This window comes from Notamacropus eugenii, chromosome 4, assembly GCF_028372415.1.
Source record: "Notamacropus eugenii isolate mMacEug1 chromosome 4, mMacEug1.pri_v2, whole genome shotgun sequence".
Lineage (NCBI taxonomy): Eukaryota > Metazoa > Chordata > Mammalia > Diprotodontia > Macropodidae > Notamacropus > Notamacropus eugenii.
This window is the reverse complement of record NC_092875.1, coordinates 78,215,662-78,237,170: the sequence shown is the minus strand read 5'-3', so window position 1 is coordinate 78,237,170 and position 21,509 is coordinate 78,215,662. Positions and strand designations below refer to the sequence as shown.

The window sequence follows — 21,509 nt, the reverse complement described above, 5'->3', positions numbered from 1 at the left end:
TGGGCGATCCGCCTTGTAGGCCAGTGTGGCCATTTCACAGACCAGTCCGCAAAGCGGGAGCTAGGACAGCGGGCGGGTGGGAAGTGCAGCCCGGCCGCGCAGGCTCGCTCCTGATCCTGGGTCTGCTGCGCTATCCGGTGTGCCACCTGGAATAACATGCAGTAAAGAAAAAGGAGGGAAGGCCCCTAGGAAGGAACTGGGGCCGAGAGAGCTTAGTGGACCTGTCCAGGTGCCTGGCCCCTGCCTCCAGACTCCGATCTTTTCCCCTTAGACACTACATCAGCGGTCTCCAAAACTTGGTTATATCACACACCTCATCAGTCAACAATGTTTGGACACATGGACTAGACCAATGATCTCCAAACCTTTTGATATCATGCAGCTTGCCAGTTAAAAATGTTTAAGTACATAGTCCCAACCTGTTCTCTATATAAATTTATTTATATGGAGATGCATAATGTGTAAGGGCAGCTAGGTGGCACAGTGGATAGAGTACCAGGCCTGGAGTCAGGAAGACGAGTTCAAATCCAGCCTCAGACACCAACTAGCTGTGGAACCCTGGGCAAGTCACTTAACCCTGTTTGCCTCAGTTTCCTCATCTGTAAAATGAGCTGGAGAAGGAAATGGAAAACCACTCCAGTAGCTTTGCCAAGAAAATCCCAAATTGGAGCACAAACAGTTGTACACCACTGAAACAATGGTATAGAAGATAAGAGTCATTCAAGTCCTGACTCATGGCAGCTATGAGTCTACCTACCTAATAGGTAGGTCACATAATATTGGAGTGCCCTAGTTTAGGACACTATAAGGCTACAAATTGCCAACATGTCAGCCTGCACTGGAAGGAATTTCCTTACCCCAAAATTCCCCATGACAATGGAAACCAGTCCCTATACCCCTACCACTGTGATAACATATGCATAATAAAACTTATACAAAAATATACATTTAAAAAACATAATCTTTGGACATGTGGTCCAACAGGGAGCCACTGGAATTTATTGAAAAAAGAATGGCATGGTTTGACTTGTGCTCTGAGAAAATCACTTTGGCAGTTATGTAGAAGACAGATGTAAGGCAGGGAGGCCAGTTAAGCTATTGATAAAAGTCTGGGTGAGAGGTAGAAAAGCCCCTGCAAGGGTGAATGGAGATAAAGGGATTGTTGTGAGAAGTAGAAAGAAGACAATCATTGATGGGCTATGTGGACTAAGACAGGAATTAAGGACTACAAGGTGGCTTTGAGGGTGAACGTCAACTTGGATACTAGGAATAGAAAAGTTCTTTAGGGTTGAAAGGATCACAGAGTATCCTTATCCTCAGTGACCCAATGACAGTGAAGTGAGGAAGGGAGAGGTGGTTCTCCCTCCTGGGAAGCAGGGTCTGACCATAAGAGGATCTCAGTGGCATGGCCTAGCCTTGACAGACACTCACATCTGCCCCAGGTTTGCTGAGTCAGGATGAGGTTAGCACTACCCTGAGGAACAGGTATCTGGTGAGGCCACAAGAGGTCAGTGGTAGGATACGGTGAGGAAGATGGCAGAAGGGTGTTTATTCTGAATTTAAAGGATTTCTATATACTTAAGTAGAAGAGGAAAAGGATCCTTTATTACAATCAGATGATTTTTCTTTTGGTGTGGGTGTGTTGTTGGAAATGGATGTTGGAAATCAGCCCATGACTGCTTATGGAGGGGAAGGTGAGATGCAACTTATCTTTCCAGACCTCTGGTCATGTATGATGTGGGATTCTGCCACAGCCCTCTTGAGAGTGCATGGACTGAACTTTGGAGACCACCATTGTGGGTGATCTCTCTTCCTTCTGACTGTGATATCCAGCGATCCATGAAATCAGGCAGGATCCCGAGACATCAAGTTATATGGTTGGACTCCCAATATTAGGTTTCTTCTGGGTTCCTGCCTTACAGATGGAGTTACTAAGATGTTCATCTTCAAAGGGATCTCCCACCCCACAGCCACTGCAGCTGCTGCTGTTTCCTGGTAGTGACATTTCACTCCCCAGGTGTCCTGGCTTCAAAGGCACTGGAGGAAAAGAAGAAAGGGACAGCCTAGACCCTAGGAGTCCAGGGGCTGGGCTATTATTAGTGGATGAGGGAGGCCACATTGCTCCCTGGGCACTAACCAGAACCAGACCTCGACAGAGAGAGGTGAGGATCATAGGATTTAGAATAGAAAGGTTAAAAAATTATTTAGGCTAATACATTTTACCAACAAAGAAGCTGAGGCTCAGAGAAGGAAAGAGACTTGAAGAGTTGAGCCTTGAATCTGAATCCTGAGTCCACATTCAATGCTTGGCTGGGCTTTCTAGCCTTCCAGGAAATGATACAGCTCTCTTCAGTCTTGGGTCTGTGCCAACCAGGGAGATTCAGGACAAGGAGGAGAGGAGATGAAGAAAGCAGGCTTGGGAACCATTAGCATTTAGAGCTAGGAAAGGTTGCAGAGATCCTTTAGGTCACTGTCTCAGAAGAGAAAATTGGGGCAGGGGGCAGGGGTGGGGTAACTTGTCCAAGGTCACGGTCACACAGTTAAGTGGCAGGACAAGACTTGGAGAGGGAATAGGGCATGGGACTGACAGCTGATCTCTCACTGCAAGGAGCCAGCTCCAAGTCCCTCTCACCTATACGGCAGATGTCCAGCAAAATGTCAAGCGGCAGTGACATAGGCCAAGCGCGCCGAGCAGTGGAGCAGCTGCGGATGGAGGCTGGCATTGACCGTGTCCAGGTGAGGACTCAAGACTGGGAGAGGATGGGCTGGGGGTGGGGATGGGTCTGGGTCCCTTGCACTAGCTAGGCCCTGATCTGGCCTTAGGTATCCAAGGCAGCAGGGGAGCTCTTGCAGTACTGTGTGGAACATGCCAAGAGTGACCCATTCCTCATGGGTATCCCAGCTGCTGTCAATCCCTTCAAGGAGAAGAAGCCATGCACCATCCTGTGACCTCCTCTCAAGGAACACTTATGTCTGTAGACACCCCCACTGTGAGATTCTTCCCTTCAAATTCCTGATTCAATACCCCTATAAAGAGACTCCTCATCTTCCTGTCCTAAGGTGTCCTAGCATCAGGTCCCTATGGCTTGAGATATACCCCACCTCACAGCACTTCATTCCCCAATAGCCCTGAATTCTGAGACATTCCCATTTTGTGACCCCCCCCCCCCCCCCCAAGAGACCCTCTGATCTTCCTCCTCGCCTATCCCTTCAATTCTGGGTCTGAGAGCCCCAGGAAAATATGGGTCAGTCCTTATTAAAGTCCTCAGCTCCGTGTGTGAGTTTGCTTTCATGTCTGGGAAGGAGAATCAAGAATTGCTCCGACCTCCCAAGGACCTGCGTGTCCACAAATGCCTCAAACCCACCCATTGCATGGGATCTCACTCAGTCTCAGACAAACACGCTTCTCATGTTACAGGCCTAATGCTGCCATTTAGTACACAAAATTGAATGTACATGGTCACAGAAACAGCCTCAGCTGCAAAGCCAGAAGTGATAGCCCCATGAGCTGAGTCACACATAGACATCCAATCTCTATCCACATGAAGGCACAGATGCACCACATCAAAGGTGGAAGCCCCACAGTACACAGGTCACAGCAGTGGGGAATCATCCAACAGGTTTATTCCTGAGCTTTGGCCTCAACAGCAGGAGAAAGGGGTATTCCAATAATAAATAACAGGGAGGTGGGGGGAAGGGAGGGAATGAGGTCCAGCCTTCACTGGAGGGACTCTCAACACTCTTCTGGTTCCTGGATGATGGGGTTTATGCCTCATCCGGAGCTGTGAGCTTGCACAGTGGGAGCAACATTATTCCAGCCACTAGAGAAAATGGCCAGTGATTCTGGTAGCACCACAAAACCAGGCCTGAGACCTGGAGAATTGGGATGGTCCCCAACAACACCAGTTGGGGTGGTGATGGGGGAAGTGTGAACAGCAGCACAGGCCCCCAAATGCCTCAGCCAGACTCAGTCCTTGGGGTCCCCCCTTCAGGGCTTCAATCGCCACACCTCCAAGGACAGGCCCCCAGATGCAGCTACCACCACATTACCATCAGCACAGACCTGGCAGAGGGAAATCAGGAACAAAGACCTTACTAGAATACAGGGGGAAGAGAATGTGGCAAGGCAGAGCTTGGGAAGACGGGCCTTACCCCATTAAGAACATTGTGGTGGCTTCGGGTACAGATGGTCCGTGGTGGGTCAGTGGGCACATGGACCTGGGGAGGAGAAACTAGGCTCAGAGTCTGCAGGCGAAGGCTGCAGTTCACTTTGGGGACTCTGGCCAGCTGGCACTTACTCGAAGGGTCTTGTCCGTGGATGTAGTATAAAGTGTCCCCAAGGAATGTTCAATACCAGTGATTTGTGACCTATGTCCCACATCGAAGGACTGCAGGCAAGAGACACAAGGGATGGGACAATGAAGGGCTTTTATCACCCAACACCAAGCTCCTGCTCTCTTCACATCCTCCTAAACCTGTTCCCAACTAAGACCATATTCCCAGGGCAACTGCTGATCCGGGGCCCTTCTGCCCACCCCCTTTCCCAACTCCTAGAATGACAAACAAAACCAAAAACAGACTTAGGGATCACCCAGCCCAAACCTCTTGTTTAATAGAGTAAGTCATTGAAACCTTGGGAGATTATTTCCCATGGTTCCCCTCCTACCCCCGATGCCAGAAGAGAAAAGGGCAAGGGAGGAAGTCGAGTCAAGGTGAGTAGAACTGAGAAATATCAAACCCTGACATGCTTGAACAGGCCTCCGTGGTTCTCGAACACGTAGAGCAGGCCCTGGTTGTCCCCAGCCCAGAGCTGGGGCTCTTGGTAGGACATGCACAGCAGGTATGACTCCAGCTGGTGGCAAGAAGAGGAAGGCTCAGGCCCTGGCCTCCACCCCACCCCAAGGGCTGCTCAGAGGCTGAGCACCACCCCTTCCCCCCATCTCCCCGCATTAAGAATGGAGCCAGGGCAGGGACAGGGGCAAGGGCAGCACCAGATCTGGAGCTACCCCCCACCCCCTGGCCCTGCTGGGTCCCAGCACCTGTAGCCGTTGTAGGACACTGTTGGTCCGCCGTTCAAACACCACCAAAGTTCGATCCTCACTTCCTGAGATGATGTACTGGTCATCAGCCAACAAGGCCAGCACAGCACTTGAATGCAACCTTCGGCTCTTTACCAGAGCCTGGCCCGCTATACCAGGGGTGGGTCAAACATTAGAATAGCTGGTCACTTCCTCCCTCCCAAGGGCTCTAGGTCCAGGCCAGGTGGATTCTGAGACTTGATGCCTGGCTGTGACAATATCATCAGCCATCCTCAGCTAGTACAAGGAGCTCCTGGCTCTCAGCCCTGGAAGAATCTTCTCTGGCCAGACAAAGCCATCTCCTACACTCCCCAGGGAACCCTGTTTTCCCTCTCTCTGCCCAGGATTCTGCAGACCCACCTCGGGGGTCGTAGACAGTCACTTTCTTATCATAGGTGCCAGTGACCAGGATGTCAGGACGGTAGGAGAGACAGAGCACTGCAGCCTTGCCCCTAGGAAGACAGGAATGGGGCTTGGGGAAAGGAAGTTGGGCCCTCTGGGCCTCACACTTCTACATCCCCACAAGGCCTGAACCTTACCACTCCCTCCCCTGATCCCACCACATACCTGATCTCCCCAAACTGCTGTCCATCAGCCTCCATGTCCCAGAGTTTCACAGTGCTGTCCCAGGAGCCCGAGCAGACACGGTTATCCTGGGCAGCCAGGGACCAGACCCAGCCCTGGAGAATTGGGGGAATCGGGAAATGGAGTCCCATTTGGGAGGCATGGGCATGAGCCAGCAGAAGCATCACCCCAGAGCCTGGCTCCCGATCTCTCACCTTGTGGGTCCCACTCCGTTGGGTACCCAGGGCCTTGACCAAAACCTTGCCTGGCTCTGTTCCAAGCTGTCTTAAGTCCCACAAATTGACATTGCGGTCCCGGGAGCCAGAGACACAGAGTGCCCCACCCTGAAGGAAGACATAGGTAAGGTGCCAGGCCCATAAAAAGCATAGAATACAGTCCTAGGACAGGGCTTAAGAGCTGGATGTGACTTTTAAGATTATCTGATCTAACCCCATTACAATACTGCTGAAGAAAGTGAAGGTCAGAGAATTGAAGCTACATGCCCAAGGTCACAAATCAAGTTCTTCAACTCCAAATCCAGAGTTCTTTCCACTATACTTAGGACTGGAGTTCAAATCCTGGCTCTGGTAATCAGTAATAATCAACTCAATGGGTAGAATCACTGGCATTCACTACAGAGTATTAAAGTAAGCCAAAGGCTTTTTTCATAAAAGGTACTTGAGCCGAGACTCGAAGGGAGTTAAGGTGAGGATATGTGTGGTAAAGCTCCAATTCCAAGTTGGAGGAACAGCAAATAGGCTAGTTGGGAAAGAGGAAGAGGAATGACATACAGTCAATCTCAGAGACAGGGCTCTAAATACTCTTTACATGATCAGACTTTTCTCCTATTGAAGCTTTTCAAGGACAGCCACATGGTCAGATCTGTGCAGCAGATGGCTAGGATAAGGGGGACAGTGGAGGCAAGGAGATGAATTGTAGCCATCAGGCTAATAGGTGATGAGGGCCCATGAGATGCTGTGGCAGGCAATTAGACTTGGCGGCTAACTGGTTATGAAGGTAAAGGAGAGAGAAGAATTCAAGATTCTGGATCTCTTGGCAAAAACAGGAAGCTAGGAAGCAGGATAGATTTGGATGAAAGAGATGATGAGTTCAGTTTTGGACATGTAGCATTTGACGTGTGTGTACATTCAAGAGGAGCTGTCCAACAGGGGATGTGGGGAGTGGAACTCAAAAAGTAATCAAGCTCTAGCTGTGTGACCCTGGGCAAGTCACTAAACCTGGACTGCCTCCAAAAAAAATTAAACTTTGGAGCTTCAGCTTTCTCACATCTCAAATATAAAAATTTCTCATCCATCCCTCAGAGGCTGTGTTTTGCAAACCTAGGGTCTCTTGTAGCTCTAAATCTCCCATTTCAAATCCAGATCGCTTCTGACCTCCCCACCCAGGAGCCTCGACTAGTCCTCACCTGCAGCAGGAGCACAGAGTCGATGGAGGCAAAGTGGCCGTCAGACAAGCTGAAGTATTCGGCCCGTCGCCCGTCGTCTGCCCAGCGGCCCAAGTGCTCCTCCAGCTCGATGCAGGCAGCTGGCCAGTCAAAGTCCTCCTCTGGGGGGCGGGGGAGGAGGTCTGACTGCCCTGTCTTCTCTCTAGCCTCCTCCCCACCACAGGCCCCCCCCCCCACCCAATTCAGCCCCTTCCTTCCAGACACGTGGCCCTGACAAACATCTCGGGACCCCCGAAGGACCCGAGTCCCTCACCCAGTGGAGCCCCGAGGTCAGCGCAGGGTCGGATCCCGCCCCGGCCCCCGCACCTTCCACCACGGGGTAGGCGCCCCCCAGCAGTTTCTGCACGCGGATCTTCCACATAACCTGGTCCTGAACGATGTCTCGGAGGGACCGGCACACCAGGGGCAGGACCCCCAGCACCAGCCTCGCCTCCAGGTAGGAGCAGATCTCCAGGATCAGCTCCAGTGGCAGACCCAGCAGCCCGGCCGCGGCCGGGCCGGTCTCCCCCCCGGGGGACCGCCTGGACTCGCGCCACAGCTCCGCGGGAGGGGGCCTGGGGCTGACCGTGGGCGGGGGGGCCAGGACCGTGCGGGCCACTGCCGGGCCGGGCGAACCGAGAACCCGGTCGATGTACTCCTGGGCTTGGGCGTCCGGGTCCGTGTCAGGGTCTGAGTCCTCATCCCAGTCCTGGTAGTCGTCGAGGGGTGGCTCCATGCCGGAGGGATACCCTGGGGGGCCGAGGTTGCGGGCGGGAGGCACCCTGAGACCATGCGATCACGCTTCGCGAGGCTCAGAGCAGTGACTCCCCCAGCGTCACACGAGCAGTAGAGCGGCAGCGGCAGGACTCGAATCCGGGGCTTCTCATTCCGATCCAGGGCTCTTCCCACCGCACCACACGGCGTTGTGGGGCCCGGGGTATGGGAGGGAGGGCCGAGGCCCGGTCAAAGATCCTCCCGGGGAGCCGCCCCACCTCCCGCCTGTCACCCGCTCGGGCGCCACCGCCCCAGCAGCATCTCGTCTCCTAGGCACCAGCGCGTGACTTCCGGCACCGACTGATGACGTACTCAACCGCGGCTGGCCGGCCCCCACGCCGGAAGTGGGCGAGGCCGCGGGGCTCCCGGCGATCCCCGGCCCCCGCGCCCCCGGACGGCGGCCCGCTCGTCACCCCAGGTGGACACAAAGGCGGAGGCCAAAGAACTTGAGTCACAAGAAACTGGTTTTTAGTCAACAAAAAATTATACATAAAATGAGAAAAATCTCATCGGAGCAAAGGTGCAAGCAGTTGCTTCAACACTAATCCACAGCAGTTTTACCATAGGAAACATTACAGCACATTTACAAATGTACAAATCGAGGATTCAACAGACAGGAGGCTAAAAACTAGAGTCAGCACCGTCACCCAGGCCAAGCGAACTCCCGAAAGCAGGACTAACTCAAACAGAGGCAGAGGCGGTTGGATCATGGAGCTTCAACTTCATTGTGCAAAAAAACCGGAAATTTTAAATAAAACAAACTAAAAAATTAAATAATCTGGAAAAAAAGCCTTGCTCCCCTGTCCCCGAGTCTGGGCCCCGCGGAGGCTAAACCCGGACCTCCCACCCTGAGCTGAGCAAAGGCATAGACAGCCCGGACTGCTACAAGGTTACGCCTCCGGCACCCCAGGGGGTAGGGTTCTCCAAATAACCAGAATTTTTAAAATAAAATTAACAAAAAATAAAAACCAAAAAAAAAAAAAACCAAAACATTTGTAAACGGCTCCCAGAGACCTGCTCGAGTTTTTACGCGATTTTAAAAAATTAAATTAAAAAGCTGAGCTGAGGAATGTGCGTGACACCACGCTTGAAATGGTGAGTGAGGGATGGCAGAAGAAATGGAAGGGACAGACAGGCCCTGACTCCAAGTTACAGGGTTCCCCATCCTGAGGTGGAAGGTAAGCAGAAAAGCTGCAGGGCACCGACCAAGAATGGAAAAAAGGGAGATCTTAGCCCCTAGGGAAGGGCTGACAAGACACTAAACCCAAGAACAGGAGACAAGAGGGAGCAGAAAGCTGCTGGAGGGGGAATGCTTCCCAGTCATGTTTGCTTCCATCAAAGCCCATTGGTAAAACTTCTCCAGAGGATACAATGTTGATCCCTCCTCACACTATTCCCCCGGACCCCTTCACCCATACCCATCTGGAGTCCTCCAAGACCCTAACAGTCCTCAGGCCCAGGAAAATCATCAGACCTGGATTCTTTAGGTCCAGGATGGGCAGCACTTAAGAAAGTCCCTTCCTTAACTAACCACTTCTCCCTTCTGGGCTCTTGGTGAGGACTGAGGGAATGAAGACATGGAAATGCTATGGGCCATCCATTTCACTTTCCCCTCACTCAGATTCACCAGGCTCTGACATTCCTGCTGCCACCACTTGGCTGACTTAATTCTCAGCAAGTAAACCACCCAGAAAAAAACCTTTTCTGGTTACTGCCAAAGCTGGTTCCAGCCATTGTCCCAGGACCAAAAATGTTAAATAAAATGAGACAAAAGAAGGATGGCCTTGAGGCCAAAACAGGACAGAAAAGGAAACAGGAAGGAACCTCTTAAGACTGTCCTATCAAAAATTCTAGGAGAGAGAAAGAAGAGATACTAAAGTTTGTGTTCAGTTACGCTCAAGATATCTTAGGGCTCATCCACGTATGGGGAACCAACAGTGGTAGAGAAGCAAACAGTCCTCCTCCCAGTGGAGAGATTGCTAGGCAGCCTCAGGACGGAGGCTGGGAGACAGTGGGCCCAGGTCGAGGGGCTCACCATATGCTCCAACTCTCCCCCCCCATCTCCCAGCTGCTACCTCCTCCCCCCTTTGCCTCCCCCCACTGGGTTTGAAAGGGAAAGGTGAAGTAAATGCAGCAGCAGCAGCAGCAGCACGAGATACAGGTGCACAACCAGTGAGAGGAGAATTGGCTGAGCAGGGGCTTGGGAAGCATGCGTCTCTACAGTGCTGACCAGCATAGCAGGGCCCCGGGCCCAGGCAGTGGCTCCCCTCCTGGATGAATGGCTGGACTGATAGCCCAGAGGAGGTTCTGTACCTTCTTTCTCTCCCTCCCCACCCCTGGCCCCGAGGCCCTGGGCTCTCGCCGACTGGGACCCTCTGTCGTGGCCTTCTTCGGACCATTGCACAGCACCTATTACAGAAGCATCTTAAACTCTAGATGAAGGTTACATTAAGTCATTATGGCCTAACTCACAGGATTCGCTACTCTAAATGTCACCATGCAGTCAGGGAAAAAGGTGGGAGAAACAGGCAAAGCCCCCTCCCACCAATCTGGATGCACCATAATCCCCACAGCGACACCCCCCACCCCGCCAGACTGATGGGCAGTACCAGAATAGTGGCTGCTTGTTCTATTTTTCCTTTCATTTTTAAACGTTTTTTAACCCTACTCTGTGCGCACTCGAGAGACCATCTGTGTCTCTCGGATCGCGAGAACAATTCCCTTTCCCCGTCTGTTTCCCTTCCTCCTCCTCCTCTTCCTCCTCCAAAACAAGATCCTGTTGCAGCGAGTCCTCCCCCCACCCACCGCCCCCCGTGTGGCTGGCACTGCTCAGGCTTCTGCCAGAGATGAAAGCCCCTGGTTTGTAGAATGAGCGTGGAGGCCCCCCCACCCCCCACCCCCGCAATGGCAGGAAGACGGGAAGTCAGTTTAGTTTTGTGTCCCACATACTCCTCCCTAACCCCCCACTGACAGGGCACTGCAACACCTGGATGCTGATGAGCTCCCAGCAACCCCTCCCAACGCCGTCAGGAACCTGGAAACACAGAGTAGAGGGAGGGAGAATCAGCATCAGGGCTTCTCTTTCCCAGCTTCCAGGGCTGCCCCAGCCATCCTCCAGGACCATCCTCCCATACCTAGTGCGTGGTCTCCCTGCTTCACCTAGACGCCGTAGAAGGCAGCTAATCTCTCCTTCAGCAGGGGTGGGAACTGCTCTGAAAACTGCTGCCAGTTCTCTTCTCCCACCTGATCTTTGAAGCCGTGGAGTATCTGAGGGAAGAAAAGGAAGTTTGTACAAGAGGTAGGACAGCCCTAGGCAGAGGGGAGGCGTCAGCCCCAGGACTCACCTTATAAAACATGTCCCGCAGGTCATCCTTAGGGCTCACCCAGGAGGCCACAGCATCACAGAAGAAAATAAAATCCTGAAAAGGAAGAGCCCACCCACTCCAGCTGTGAGGGGCTGTCAGCACCCCTGATGCCAGGGTCCCTGGGGGAGGAAAGCCTCTTCCCCTCCCATTCCCAGCTTCTCTACCTGCACAACCCCTCCTGGGTTCACCCCGATCATCATACAGATGCCCCGGAAGGCTGAGTCCTTCTCCTCATTGTCTCGGATGTTCCTGAGAGATGTGCACCTGCAGAAGGGCAATGGGAGAGTGGGCTGGGCAGGCAGCTCAGAGAGTGGCAGCCCAGTCAGGGAGATAAATCAAAGGAGGGGTGCAGGAAAAGGAGAAGAGCAACGGAATGAAGATTGACATGCACTTTGGGACAGGATCAGGGTATGTGGGAAAGGGTGGAAGGGGGGAGGCGGGGAGAGGAAGGCCATAGGCAGCACACACACCCACCAGGGCCTGATGAATTGCTGGAGCATGGGCGCCACCTCCTGTGGGCACACGTAGCCCAGGCGGCCGATGGTGATGGCTGGAATGGCAGAGGGACTCGTCAGGCGACCTGAAACCCCGAGTGGCCCCGGGACTGTACGTGGCAGGGCCTCTGGGTGGGGGCACCGACCCCGCCCTGGCCCCAGCCCCTGAAGACTCACTCTAGAGGAGCCAGCAGGGGGTGACAGAAGATGCCTAGTTCAACTGTGCCAGGCTTCAGGCCCCAGTGGGGGCTCAGTCCCTTGACCTCTACTTGGGGAAGGGAGCTGGACTGGACCAGTGGCCCAGAAACTCGGGCTACTTCCTGTGGATTTCTCTCTTCCCCAGACCATGGGGAGAAGAGGACTGGAGGTCTGGCCCCAGCTAGTTCAGCACAGTGATATAGGGGCATATGGGGCTCCAAGGTGAAGGGGAAAGGGGGACCCCCACTGGGGGGAAAATGGCTCCCCAGACTGGTGGTGGGGAAAAGAATGCCCAGGTGGGGCCTGGGCTCCCACCTGTATTCTCCAACAGGGTCTTGGGGGTGTTGGGACGGTTGATGATTTCCACTAGGTTGTTGAGGACCATCTGCACATATGGCTGCATCTCGGCCCCTAGGGGATATTGGGGAGACAGGATGATTAGGGCCACAAGAAGTCAATGACTTCCTGCCGCCATCTTCTACCCATTTTGTAGGACACTCACCCATCTGCATGCAAATCTCCCCAATGGCCCATGTGGCATTGTTGCAGACAGAGATGAACTCAGGATTCAGGTTAGTGCCCAAGATTGGCATGAACTCAGCTGAGGAGAGAGGTTAGAGGTGAGACACTGCTACAGCAGAGGAAGTCTGGGGAAGGGGAGAATGTGGCAGAAGCTCCTGGTCCCATAACTTTGAGGACTGAAACCTAAAGCTGCCCCTGCCCCAGGCACTCTTCAGACTAGACAGTACGTCTACAAACAAGAGCAAAGGCACACCCCCCAGTGGTTTTTCTCCAACACCTTCCAGGACAGTGACAGAGCTGGGAGTATGGACTATAAGGTGAGGGGCAGCAGATCCTTAGCAAATACCGATGCAGGGCTTGACATGCATGAAGCAAGCTTTGGTAAGGTCTCCCAGGAGAGCAAAGGAGCTCTGACGGACTTCTGGCATGGTGTCCTGGGGAAAGGGGGAAACAGCCAAAGGTCAGTGTCCAAATAGGTGGGCACAACTGCCTCTCCTCCAGCCAAATGGCTAGCTTCAATGTGCCCTGAATAAGATGCCCATGACTTTACCTCTGCTTTTTCCTCCAATATTCTGCCTCCCCAATTTCCTATCCACTCTCAAGACCCAACTCAAAGCACCCTGCTGGAAGTCATCCCTACTTCCTCTGACCTCCTACAAAGCCTGTTGCTTATGCCACTGTGCCAGTCACACATCTGGCTTCTATATTGTGGTACTGTTTGTAACTTGTCTTACTTATCTCCTCAAGACACCACACTCGGGGAGGGACTGCATCTTATTCCTGTTCATACATCAACTGCTGCCTCAAGACGTCACACTCTAAAAACATCCCTTAGTGTTTGCTATGTGAATAACTGAAAGGCTTAAGGGGTGGGAGGACAACTCACCTGCATACACTGGAAAAGCAAAGTCATTATGTTGCTTCGGGCAACCAGCTGTTCCACTTGGCCTCCCAAACCTTCAGCCAGCCCACTGAGGAGGTCTAGGGCCACAATCATGAAGTCCTTGTCAGGGGCCTCATACTGGTCTGGATGTTGGTTGTACATCTGTGAAGCAGGAAGAAAAAGTAAGGAAAGCCCGAGGGAGAGGAGGAATGGATAGGAGGATCCCAAGGAACTTGAGACATACCATAGCTTGGGCCAGCGTCTTCTGGACAAGCGTGACACAGCGCTGATACACAGGCTCACAGTAGGGCAGGAACCCACTCTGCAGGGCTGTAGCCACAGATGACAAGCACTGTGTGGGTAGGAAAGGAAGCAGTTAGTGGATGGACTACCAAACCCTGGCCACTATGACAACCCAACAGGTTGGCATGGTGTCCTATGGTACACATCAGGCATACAGTACCTCTGGAGACATTCAAATATCTGGTTTTGGGGATAAGGAATGGACAAAATTAACTGAAACCATTCTTCCTCTGAGAATGGCAGAAGTCACTAGGGTAACGATCAACCTCACACACCTCTCCCCACTCACTTCTAATAATGGGAAGAGGTCCTTGTCTTCATCTTTCAATTCATTCCACTTCTGGATCAGGGGGGGCATCAGCTTTTGGATGTATTCCTAACAAGGATGGAAAGGTAAAAGGAGTATTGGAGGAGAGAAGAGGGAGTGAAGAAAGAAGCCTAGACGGTTCCCAGGCACAAAACACTCACTGGCTGATTGAGGTGGTGGCCCACAGAGTCAGCAAGGGTCCCAATGGCATCATACAGGATCAAGAGGTTCTTGTGTTGGTACTTGCCAAAGGCGAACACAAGAGTGTCCAGGATAAAGCTCAGGTAAGGGACCAGCTCTGTGCAGGCCTCCTCCTCCAGGGTAGCAAAGGCACTGTGGGAAGGGTTTGGACATCATGGTAAGGTCAAGCCCAGGTAGCCAGGATGCCCAAGGGAAGAGACCTCGTATGCCCCGGATCAAACAGTAAGAATACAATAGAGATCAGTTTGACATCAAACAGTAACTTGTTCATCATATCCAGGGAGGACAGTAAACCAAGTTCAAAGGCTGTTTGCACCAAGCCCCTAAGACCACCCTTGCTAATAAGTACTCAGTGTCTAGGTACTAGGGCAGGTAGCATAGACTGGGAAAGGGATTCATAGTGGCATCACCTGCAGGCTGCCTCCTGCACACGCTTGTTGCCATCCAGGATTCGCTTCAGCAGTTCAGTCATCAAAGGTTTCAAATGCATGTCTGGCGGCTGGCTGACCACCCAGTGGGCATAGCGGCTCAGTGTCCAGCAGGCAATGGATCGTACCAAAGCCTTCTTGTCCGACAAGCACTGGATCAGGTGGGGAATGAGCTCAGGCAAGTATGGAACCATACCTTGCATACAGCCTGGAAGAGTAGGGAGGATATGCCCTCAGTAAGAACCAATGGTGGATGCATCTAAATTGGGTGCTTCCTACTCTTGGTGCTCCCTGACCCGACTTGGCTCTCACCCTCAGCAATGGCTCCTAGGACCAGGATCCCAGACTCCTTGATGACCCACTCTGGGTGGAAAAGCAGCCCCTTCAGCAAAGGCAGCAGGTGAGGAAGCAGCTCCTCCCGGAACACATTGGCCAAGACGTCTAATGCTGCTGCTGAGCACTTCCCTACAGCGAGGGAAAGGAGCAGTCACCCCCTGCAGCAGGCACTCCACCCCCTCAGGTCCCACGTAGTCATCACCAAAAAACAGGGATGACGACTGCATCAAGGAAAATGCCCTTGGGTATTGGTCCCTACCCTTCCCCACCTCTAACACCAGCCCCTGCCCCAACACACTCAAGTTCCAGTCAGACAAGGTGTCATCATCATCATCATCATCCTCCTCAGGATCCTCAGGGTCTTCAGGTCGCTCCTCCTCATGAGGCAGCGTCACTGTGCGAGACTTGTGGAAACGAGGCTTGATGTCTTGTTCACTGTCTGGAATGGCTTCATCCTCCTCCACATCACCCTGTGGGGAAGGCCCAGCAGGGATAATGCTGCTGGGTCCACCAATACCTCCTGCTCTCCCCCCTCCCCTTCCAGAGCAAGGCCTGCTGGGATCAGACAGTATGAATACATGAAACCTTCAAGGAACATTCAGGCTAAGGAGAATCCATCCCTTCCCAAGAGCTAAGCCCCCCCCCCCCCAAGACCCCTACCTTGAGCAGGATGATGTCTATCTCAGAGTACTTCATCCCATTCACCAAAATAGGAATCAGCCTGGAGAAGGGAAGAAGAAGTGACCCTTGGGGAGCTTGTAGCTGATGTGCCTACAGGTCCCATCCAACCCATCCCTGGGGGAGAAGGGGAGGAAGGAAGAAGGGAGAAGTGATTGAGAAGAGCTCCAGTAGCAGCTCCCGAGGCTCGGATGGACCGTCTACACTAGGCTAGCTAGGAAGTAACCACAGTCAACGACATCAGCACTTCCTCTCCAGGATTTACATCAAAGTCAACTGCTGTTTCTTAGAATTTTAAGAGCATTAAATTAAACAATTGTTATACTCCTCCCCTAAAACACACACGTAATTTTTAATTCTAAGATACTTTAGAATACAGGTATTAACATGAAGCAAGGACTATACATTCTGATTCTACAAGCTACTAAAGTGCCATCGAGCAAGATTTAAAATTTTTAAAACTGATTTTGTCTGTATTAGGGATGACACACAGAATCCAATCCACTGTGGTTCCCAGAGGATCATCTTTTAAATCATTTACAAAGACTTCAATGGCAAGAAACCTAGATTAGGAGCAGGAGTTATATTCTAATTCTATCCTTACTTCTGTCACCAGAGAAGTGGCACCAAGAAAGGCCAGGACAACAGGACCCTCTTGGATGAGGGGTAGGGTGAGGAAGGAGAGGACTTCAGATAGATAACCGGGACTCACTGCACCAGGTGGGATGACAAGACTTCCTTGCAGATGGGTTGTTCTGCTAGCGTCAGCCAGAACTCGCAGGCCTCCAAGGCCACATTTTCATCATGGTCCTGAGTCCTTTGCAGCATATACTATGGGAGAAGAGGAGAGAAGGAAAGAGGGTCAGCATGCTAGGAACTTTGCTGTTTAGAAAGGCCATCTCCCTCTCCCCAGGCCCCTGCGCACCTGAATGATACTATGCATGTGGGGGATGAGCCGATCGATCCGGACTTCCAGCAGCATGACCAGCGCCCGGCACACGTTCTTCCGAACCTCTGGGTCCTCATCCACCGCCAGGGCAAACAGGTGCTAGACATGCCCCCACCCCACCCCAGCCCATAAAGTCAACAGTTTGAACCCAAACGGGGCAAAAAGGACCAGGCCCCAGATAGGGTCAGTGTTCCTCCTTCCACCTAGTTCCTTCCCCACTCCTTCCCCCATCCAACCACAAGCCTGTCAGGCACTAACTACAAAATGCCTACCTCAATGAAGGTATCAATGTTGTCCATCAGTGCCTGGGCCCGGTCCATAATGAACTGATTTACACAAGCAATGGCATGGGACCTGGAGAAACACAATAAGAACAGAGGACAAGATTAGCTTAAGTAATGGGACAGGCATTCATGCCAATTCATAGCCTCTCCTCTAACAAGTGATCTCTGCTAACCCTGACAGTCCTGAAGCGGGGAGGATATGCCCACAACCCCTCCCCAGCCCTACATTTCCTGGCCTCCAGTGGTCAGTCTCAGGAATAGACCCACATACCGGATCTTGGGGCTACAGTGCTTGAAAAACTGCAAGAATTTGGGGATCATAATGTTCAAGGGCCGGTTGAGCGCATCACTGTCCAAGAGCTCTGACGAGTCTTCACAGATCTTCTGTAAGGCTCCAAAGGCCCCCTATGTGATATGGGAGAAGGGAACTGTGGGACATCAGTGGGATAGGAAAAGAGCACACAATCCTCTCTATACAAAGAAAAAAAGGTATAAGTAACCTGAAAAAGTGTCTAGCTCTGTACACACCCTAAATGGGCCTGACATCCCTTGTATAACTCCCTCCTGAGAAGCTGGGACAGGCAGCATACTCTAATTTATTTCTATGGTGGCTATAAGGCATTCTACCTCACATGTGTTGTAGTCCTCAGAATTGAGCAGGTTACACAATTGGGGCAGCAGTTCTGGCCACATCTGGAGCTCTCCCTTGGAAGCAATGGTAGTGATAAGGATACCTAGTGGGAAGGGAAGAAGGAAATTCCATGAAGCTATGCCTGCCTTGAGGTAGGGCATGCAAGGACAGAGGTGGAGGGAAATGGAGGAGACAGCATCCTCACCCAGTATAGCTCCCCCCACTCACCCCCACCTTACCAATAGTGGCTCGGATGAGTGAGGAGGCATCACCAATATTGTTGAGACACTCTTGCTTTATAAAGTCAGCCACTGGTGGGGGAAAGCTCTGGTAATGTGCCTTCACATTGTTCTTCAGAATGAGGCCACTGAGGGAGCGTGTTGGTTCATCTGGGGAAAGGGATTGAGGAAAATACTGGATCAGAAATTCTAAGGGGCTCAATTCCTGTGAGCCAGAATTATCACCCAGGCCCTGAGGAATGGCAGGATCCAAGGTTACACTGAAAAACCAAAGAGATCCAGTTGGCACAACATACCTGTCAGTTTGCTGCACTGGTAAGGGAGAAAGGGCTCCAATCTACCTTTGCAGGTACATTTCATATTATGGCCCTCTCACATCCAAATGTTCTGCATTCCAGTCACACTGTACTATAAGCAGAACAAGGTGTGCTGATCCCTTGTACCTTCATATTCAAAGGCTATCCCCTATGCCTCTGCTTGGCTTGTTCATCTCCATCTTCTCATGAAGCCTTCCCTGATTCCATTTCTGCAGGAACTCCCCCACCTCCCTGGATTTCATTGTCTCTATATCACATTCTATTTCATATCCTACTTGTTTATGTATGACTTCTATTACACTGATATGCCTCAAGTATAGGAATTGTTCCATTTTTCATCACTGTATCCTCAGTGAAATGATTTAACCACAACAGGTGCCTGATAAATGTCTACTGATTTGGACTTGCTGATCTCAAGTAGATGGGGCCATGAGACCCCTTAACCCTTAGGCCAGAGACAGGAAAGCAAGAGGGGCAGAAGGAATCAGTCCAAAGCCAATCCAGACTTACCTTCTGACTTCAATCTCGTCAGGACAAAAATCAAGTAGTTGTTAAAGTCAGGAAATTGGTTTAGCTGCTTTAGTTTCTGTAGGGCAACATTAAGGACTAAGCCAATTCAGTACCGACCCTTCTAGATAACACAGGTGAGGAGTTAGATATCAAAAAAGATAAAAATCAGACCCCTGAGACACTCACTACTTCCTAATACCTACTATGTTTGTTTAAAAAAACCCATCCATCCTTAATGGTCATCATCCTACTATATGGACAACCCCCAGACAAGCTTTATTGGCCCCCAATCAATGGGGAGATTGAATATTTCCTAACTGCCCTGGATTCTACTCTGTACCTTTCTTCCCTGTAGATGAGAATTTCCGCAGGAATATCTAGAGAGGATTTAGCTCAGTGGTAGAGCACATATTCAATCCCTGGCACCTCCAGAGCTCTTAAAGAGGCAGTCTGGTAGAGAGGATAAAATATAAAACTTGAGATCTTAGGTTCAAATAACAGCTCAGACTAAAATTTGTGACCTTGTCCAAGTCATATGCCCTCTCTGAGCCTCAGTTTCCTCATTTGTAAAAGTAGAGAGTTAGACTTGATCACCACTAAGTTTCTTTTCAATTCTAGAGCTATGATCTCATGGTCTCTCCCTCCAAGATCAGAGGAGGTAGAGTTAGATATCATGTAAGTGCAGCTTTTTGATTTCAAGAGGAGGAAACCAAGACTCAGTGAGAAGTGACTAGAAGTTGTAGAAAGGATCTCTGACTAAAATTCTAGCAGTTTTTCTGTTGTATTATGGGCTCTTCTCTCACCTACCCCCTCCCATGTCAGACAGAGTGCTGGCTGGGCACAGCACAGAACGGTAGGTACTCTTTAATGCTTAAGGATGACTTAGGGGAAAGAATACAATATATCCACACAATGGGATGTAACTGTCCAAGGGCCCAGACAACCTAAGCCAGCCCTGGCCCCCGGTGCCTGGGAGAAGGGAAGGATGCACAGTCCTAGGTCCCTCCATTCTCTCTGTCTTTTAAGACAATAGAGGGGTCAGCCAGCCAAAGGATACGTCCTGGACAACTCGCTGAGTGGCCGTGTTGGGGGACTGGGAGTCCTTGAGGAGCTGGAGGACCTGCTGAAGGCCCTGTTCATCTGGCTGCCAGTCCATGGTGGGGGGATGGTCTAAATTGCGGTCCGGAAGGGAAAAGAAGGCAGATTAGATTCTTCTGGGCAGTTCCTGGTCACCCAAGTGGACATCAGGGCTGCCCCCCACCCCCCGGGGGAGGGAGGGATGAGGAGGCAGAAAAGCCCCCTGGGCCACGTGGGAAGATGGGGGAGCAACAGAACACCCGAAAGCCTGAGGTGATTAACCCCCCCACACCTTGTTCGCAGCTGGGGGCCCCCGAAGCGCCGGCTCCGGGGAGGAAAGGGAGGGCCGGGGCCCCTCCGGGGCCGGGCCGGGGCCAAGGCGACAAGGCGTGGGGGGAGGGGAGATGCCGGGAGGTGGGTGCACGCCGGGCTGAGGCCTCGGCCCTCCTCGGCCCCATCGGGCCGGCCCGCTGCCGCCGCGCCCAGCCACCCCCTCGCTCCTTGTCCCGCTCTCTCCGGCCCCGGGCCCTCGAACAGGCCTGGCCGCTCCCCCAGGCCCAGCCCCGGCCCCGGCGCGCCTGCTCCCCCCCCACAGGCCGCGGCCGACAGCCCCGATCAGGGCTCAGGCCGAGCCACTCACCAGGACCCGACGGTGACCGGGACAGCGGCGACGACGGCGGCAGATGCGGCGGCGGCGGCGGCGGCGGCGGCGGCGGCGACTCCTCGTTCTGCGGCTTCTCCCGAGACACACACGGGGAGGAGCGAGGAAGCGAATAAAAAAAAAAAGAACGCGACTTGGCCTGAGCCGCAGCGGCTTCCGTCCGCCGTTCAAACTGTCTCCCCCCAGCCAATCAAGACGATGGACGGTCCCAGTGACTGGAGAGGAGGAAGGGAGGCGAAGGGCGGCGAGCGCTGGTGGGAAAAGAAGGAGAGGCGGAGCACGGCCTCGAGTGAGGTCACGTGACCGGCGGTCGCGACCAAGCGGAACCAGAGGAGGGATTGTCACGTGACGGGGGAGACCGCTACTTCTTGCGTCTCTCTGGCCTTCGGTCCTCCAGTCTCTCGTTTACTGCTCTCCGCTGGCACCTGCCCTGGGGCCTGGCACCTGAGGCGCCCCTGGGTCCTGTGAGGAGTGCAGGAGCCCCCCGTCATCATCCTCAAGAGAAAGCGCCGGGCTCGTTTCCTATTCAGGGCCACCCGTTCTCCATGCTCCATTTCTCCCCCTCTTCCCGAGGTCCAGCTCTGCTGCCACCTGCTTTATGACTTTGGACCAATCAATAAACCTGTCAGGGTCTCAGGTCCCTAATGTGAATGAAAAATGAGGGGGGTTGAACCGGATCACTTCCAGTGCTCGGTCTATGACCCTGTGGATAATACAGGTCTAGGAGCTGGGACACTCTGGATGCTGTATTCGCTCCTGTTCTAGACTGGCCTTCCAAATTCCCTGACTCGGCTTGTTTCCTTCTAGATCAAATGGAGGAAATGACTGAAGATCCCTTCCAACTCAGAGTTCTGTGATTCCAGGCTTCATATACACACAGCCTTACCTACTTCTACCCCTTACCTTCCCCCAAACCTCCCTGATTCTTGTCCTTTCTCCCTTCTTGCATCCCTCCCCTCACTGTTTCAGCTGCCAGCTTCCTAAAACTCAGGCCAGGCAGGTGTATGAGAAGGTCGTTGGCATTTTGTTTGTTCTGTGTCCTCACCCTGGGGTGGAGATCTAATTTATTCGTCTTCTCTCCCTCCCCCCATCGCTGCCATCCATCACATATTTTGAAACATTCCAATGCTTAGGAAATAGAAAAGGAGGAAAGTAAGATGGGCACAATGAACAGAAAGGCCTCAGGGAGAGTGAGCTGGCCATTGTAACTGAGGAGGCCAGCCAGAGTGGAGAAGGAAATTAGGGTGATTAGACTCCGGGAGAGGG

At 52.4% G+C, this 21,509-nt stretch overlaps 3 protein-coding genes and 1 non-coding gene across 9 annotated transcripts; 1 reads left to right on the top strand and 3 right to left on the bottom strand.

The window, feature by feature from the left end:
* The first annotated feature begins 1,557 nt into the window (after positions 1–1,557).
* On the top strand, positions 1,558–3,276 carry GNG14 (G protein subunit gamma 14). 3 transcript variants are annotated; one of them, XM_072602253.1, is made up of 3 exons: positions 1,558–1,694; positions 2,609–2,736; positions 2,824–3,080. In XM_072602253.1, exons 1-3 carry the CDS (start codon positions 1,652–1,654, stop codon positions 2,947–2,949), a joined length of 297 nt encoding a protein of 98 aa, XP_072458354.1. In that variant the 5' UTR covers positions 1,558–1,651; the 3' UTR covers positions 2,950–3,080. The 3 variants fall into 3 exon arrangements, with proteins under 3 accessions (XP_072458354.1, XP_072458353.1, XP_072458355.1); XM_072602252.1 differs by lacking the exon at positions 1,558–1,694 and adding an exon at positions 1,790–2,162 and having other exon boundaries at positions 2,644–2,736; XM_072602254.1 differs by lacking the exon at positions 1,558–1,694 and adding an exon at positions 2,077–2,162 and having other exon boundaries at positions 2,824–3,276.
* On the bottom strand, positions 1,968–8,143 carry FBXW9 (F-box and WD repeat domain containing 9). Of its 3 annotated transcripts, none has more exons than XM_072602239.1 (10): positions 7,414–8,143; positions 7,069–7,208; positions 5,858–5,986; positions 5,646–5,758; positions 5,439–5,530; positions 5,040–5,188; positions 4,739–4,852; positions 4,299–4,388; positions 4,153–4,218; positions 1,968–2,037 (listed from the first exon to the last, which is right to left on the bottom strand). In XM_072602239.1, exons 1-10 carry the CDS (start codon positions 7,820–7,822, stop codon positions 2,029–2,031), a joined length of 1,311 nt encoding a protein of 436 aa, XP_072458340.1. In that variant the 5' UTR covers positions 7,823–8,143; the 3' UTR covers positions 1,968–2,028. The 3 variants fall into 3 exon arrangements, with proteins under 3 accessions (XP_072458340.1, XP_072458338.1, XP_072458339.1); XM_072602237.1 differs by lacking the exon at positions 1,968–2,037 and adding an exon at positions 3,603–4,063; XM_072602238.1 differs by lacking the exon at positions 1,968–2,037 and adding an exon at positions 3,603–4,063 and having other exon boundaries at positions 4,745–4,852.
* A 2,349-nt stretch (positions 8,144–10,492) lies between these two features.
* Positions 10,493–20,507, bottom strand: TNPO2 (transportin 2). 2 transcript variants are annotated; one of them, XM_072602236.1, is made up of 25 exons: positions 20,223–20,507; positions 19,563–19,675; positions 18,506–18,581; positions 17,679–17,828; positions 17,436–17,542; positions 17,080–17,213; positions 16,797–16,878; positions 16,501–16,623; positions 16,288–16,406; positions 15,558–15,618; positions 15,196–15,367; positions 14,874–15,026; positions 14,544–14,769; positions 14,094–14,265; positions 13,915–14,001; positions 13,567–13,674; positions 13,326–13,484; positions 12,786–12,873; positions 12,420–12,518; positions 12,233–12,328; positions 11,700–11,775; positions 11,390–11,489; positions 11,205–11,279; positions 10,995–11,127; positions 10,493–10,894 (listed from the first exon to the last, which is right to left on the bottom strand). In XM_072602236.1, the coding sequence occupies exons 2-24, from the start codon at positions 19,659–19,661 to the stop codon at positions 11,020–11,022; spliced, it is 2,670 nt and encodes an 889-aa protein (XP_072458337.1). In that variant the 5' UTR covers positions 19,662–19,675; positions 20,223–20,507; the 3' UTR covers positions 10,493–10,894; positions 10,995–11,019. The 2 variants fall into 2 exon arrangements, with proteins under 2 accessions (XP_072458337.1, XP_072458336.1); XM_072602235.1 differs by having other exon boundaries at positions 10,767–10,894; positions 11,700–11,805.
* Positions 14,344–14,413, bottom strand: LOC140502915 (small nucleolar RNA SNORD41). The gene has a single exon (XR_011966638.1). It is a non-coding gene; the product is annotated as a small nucleolar RNA SNORD41 (small nucleolar RNA).
* Positions 20,508–21,509: the final 1,002 nt, after the last annotated feature.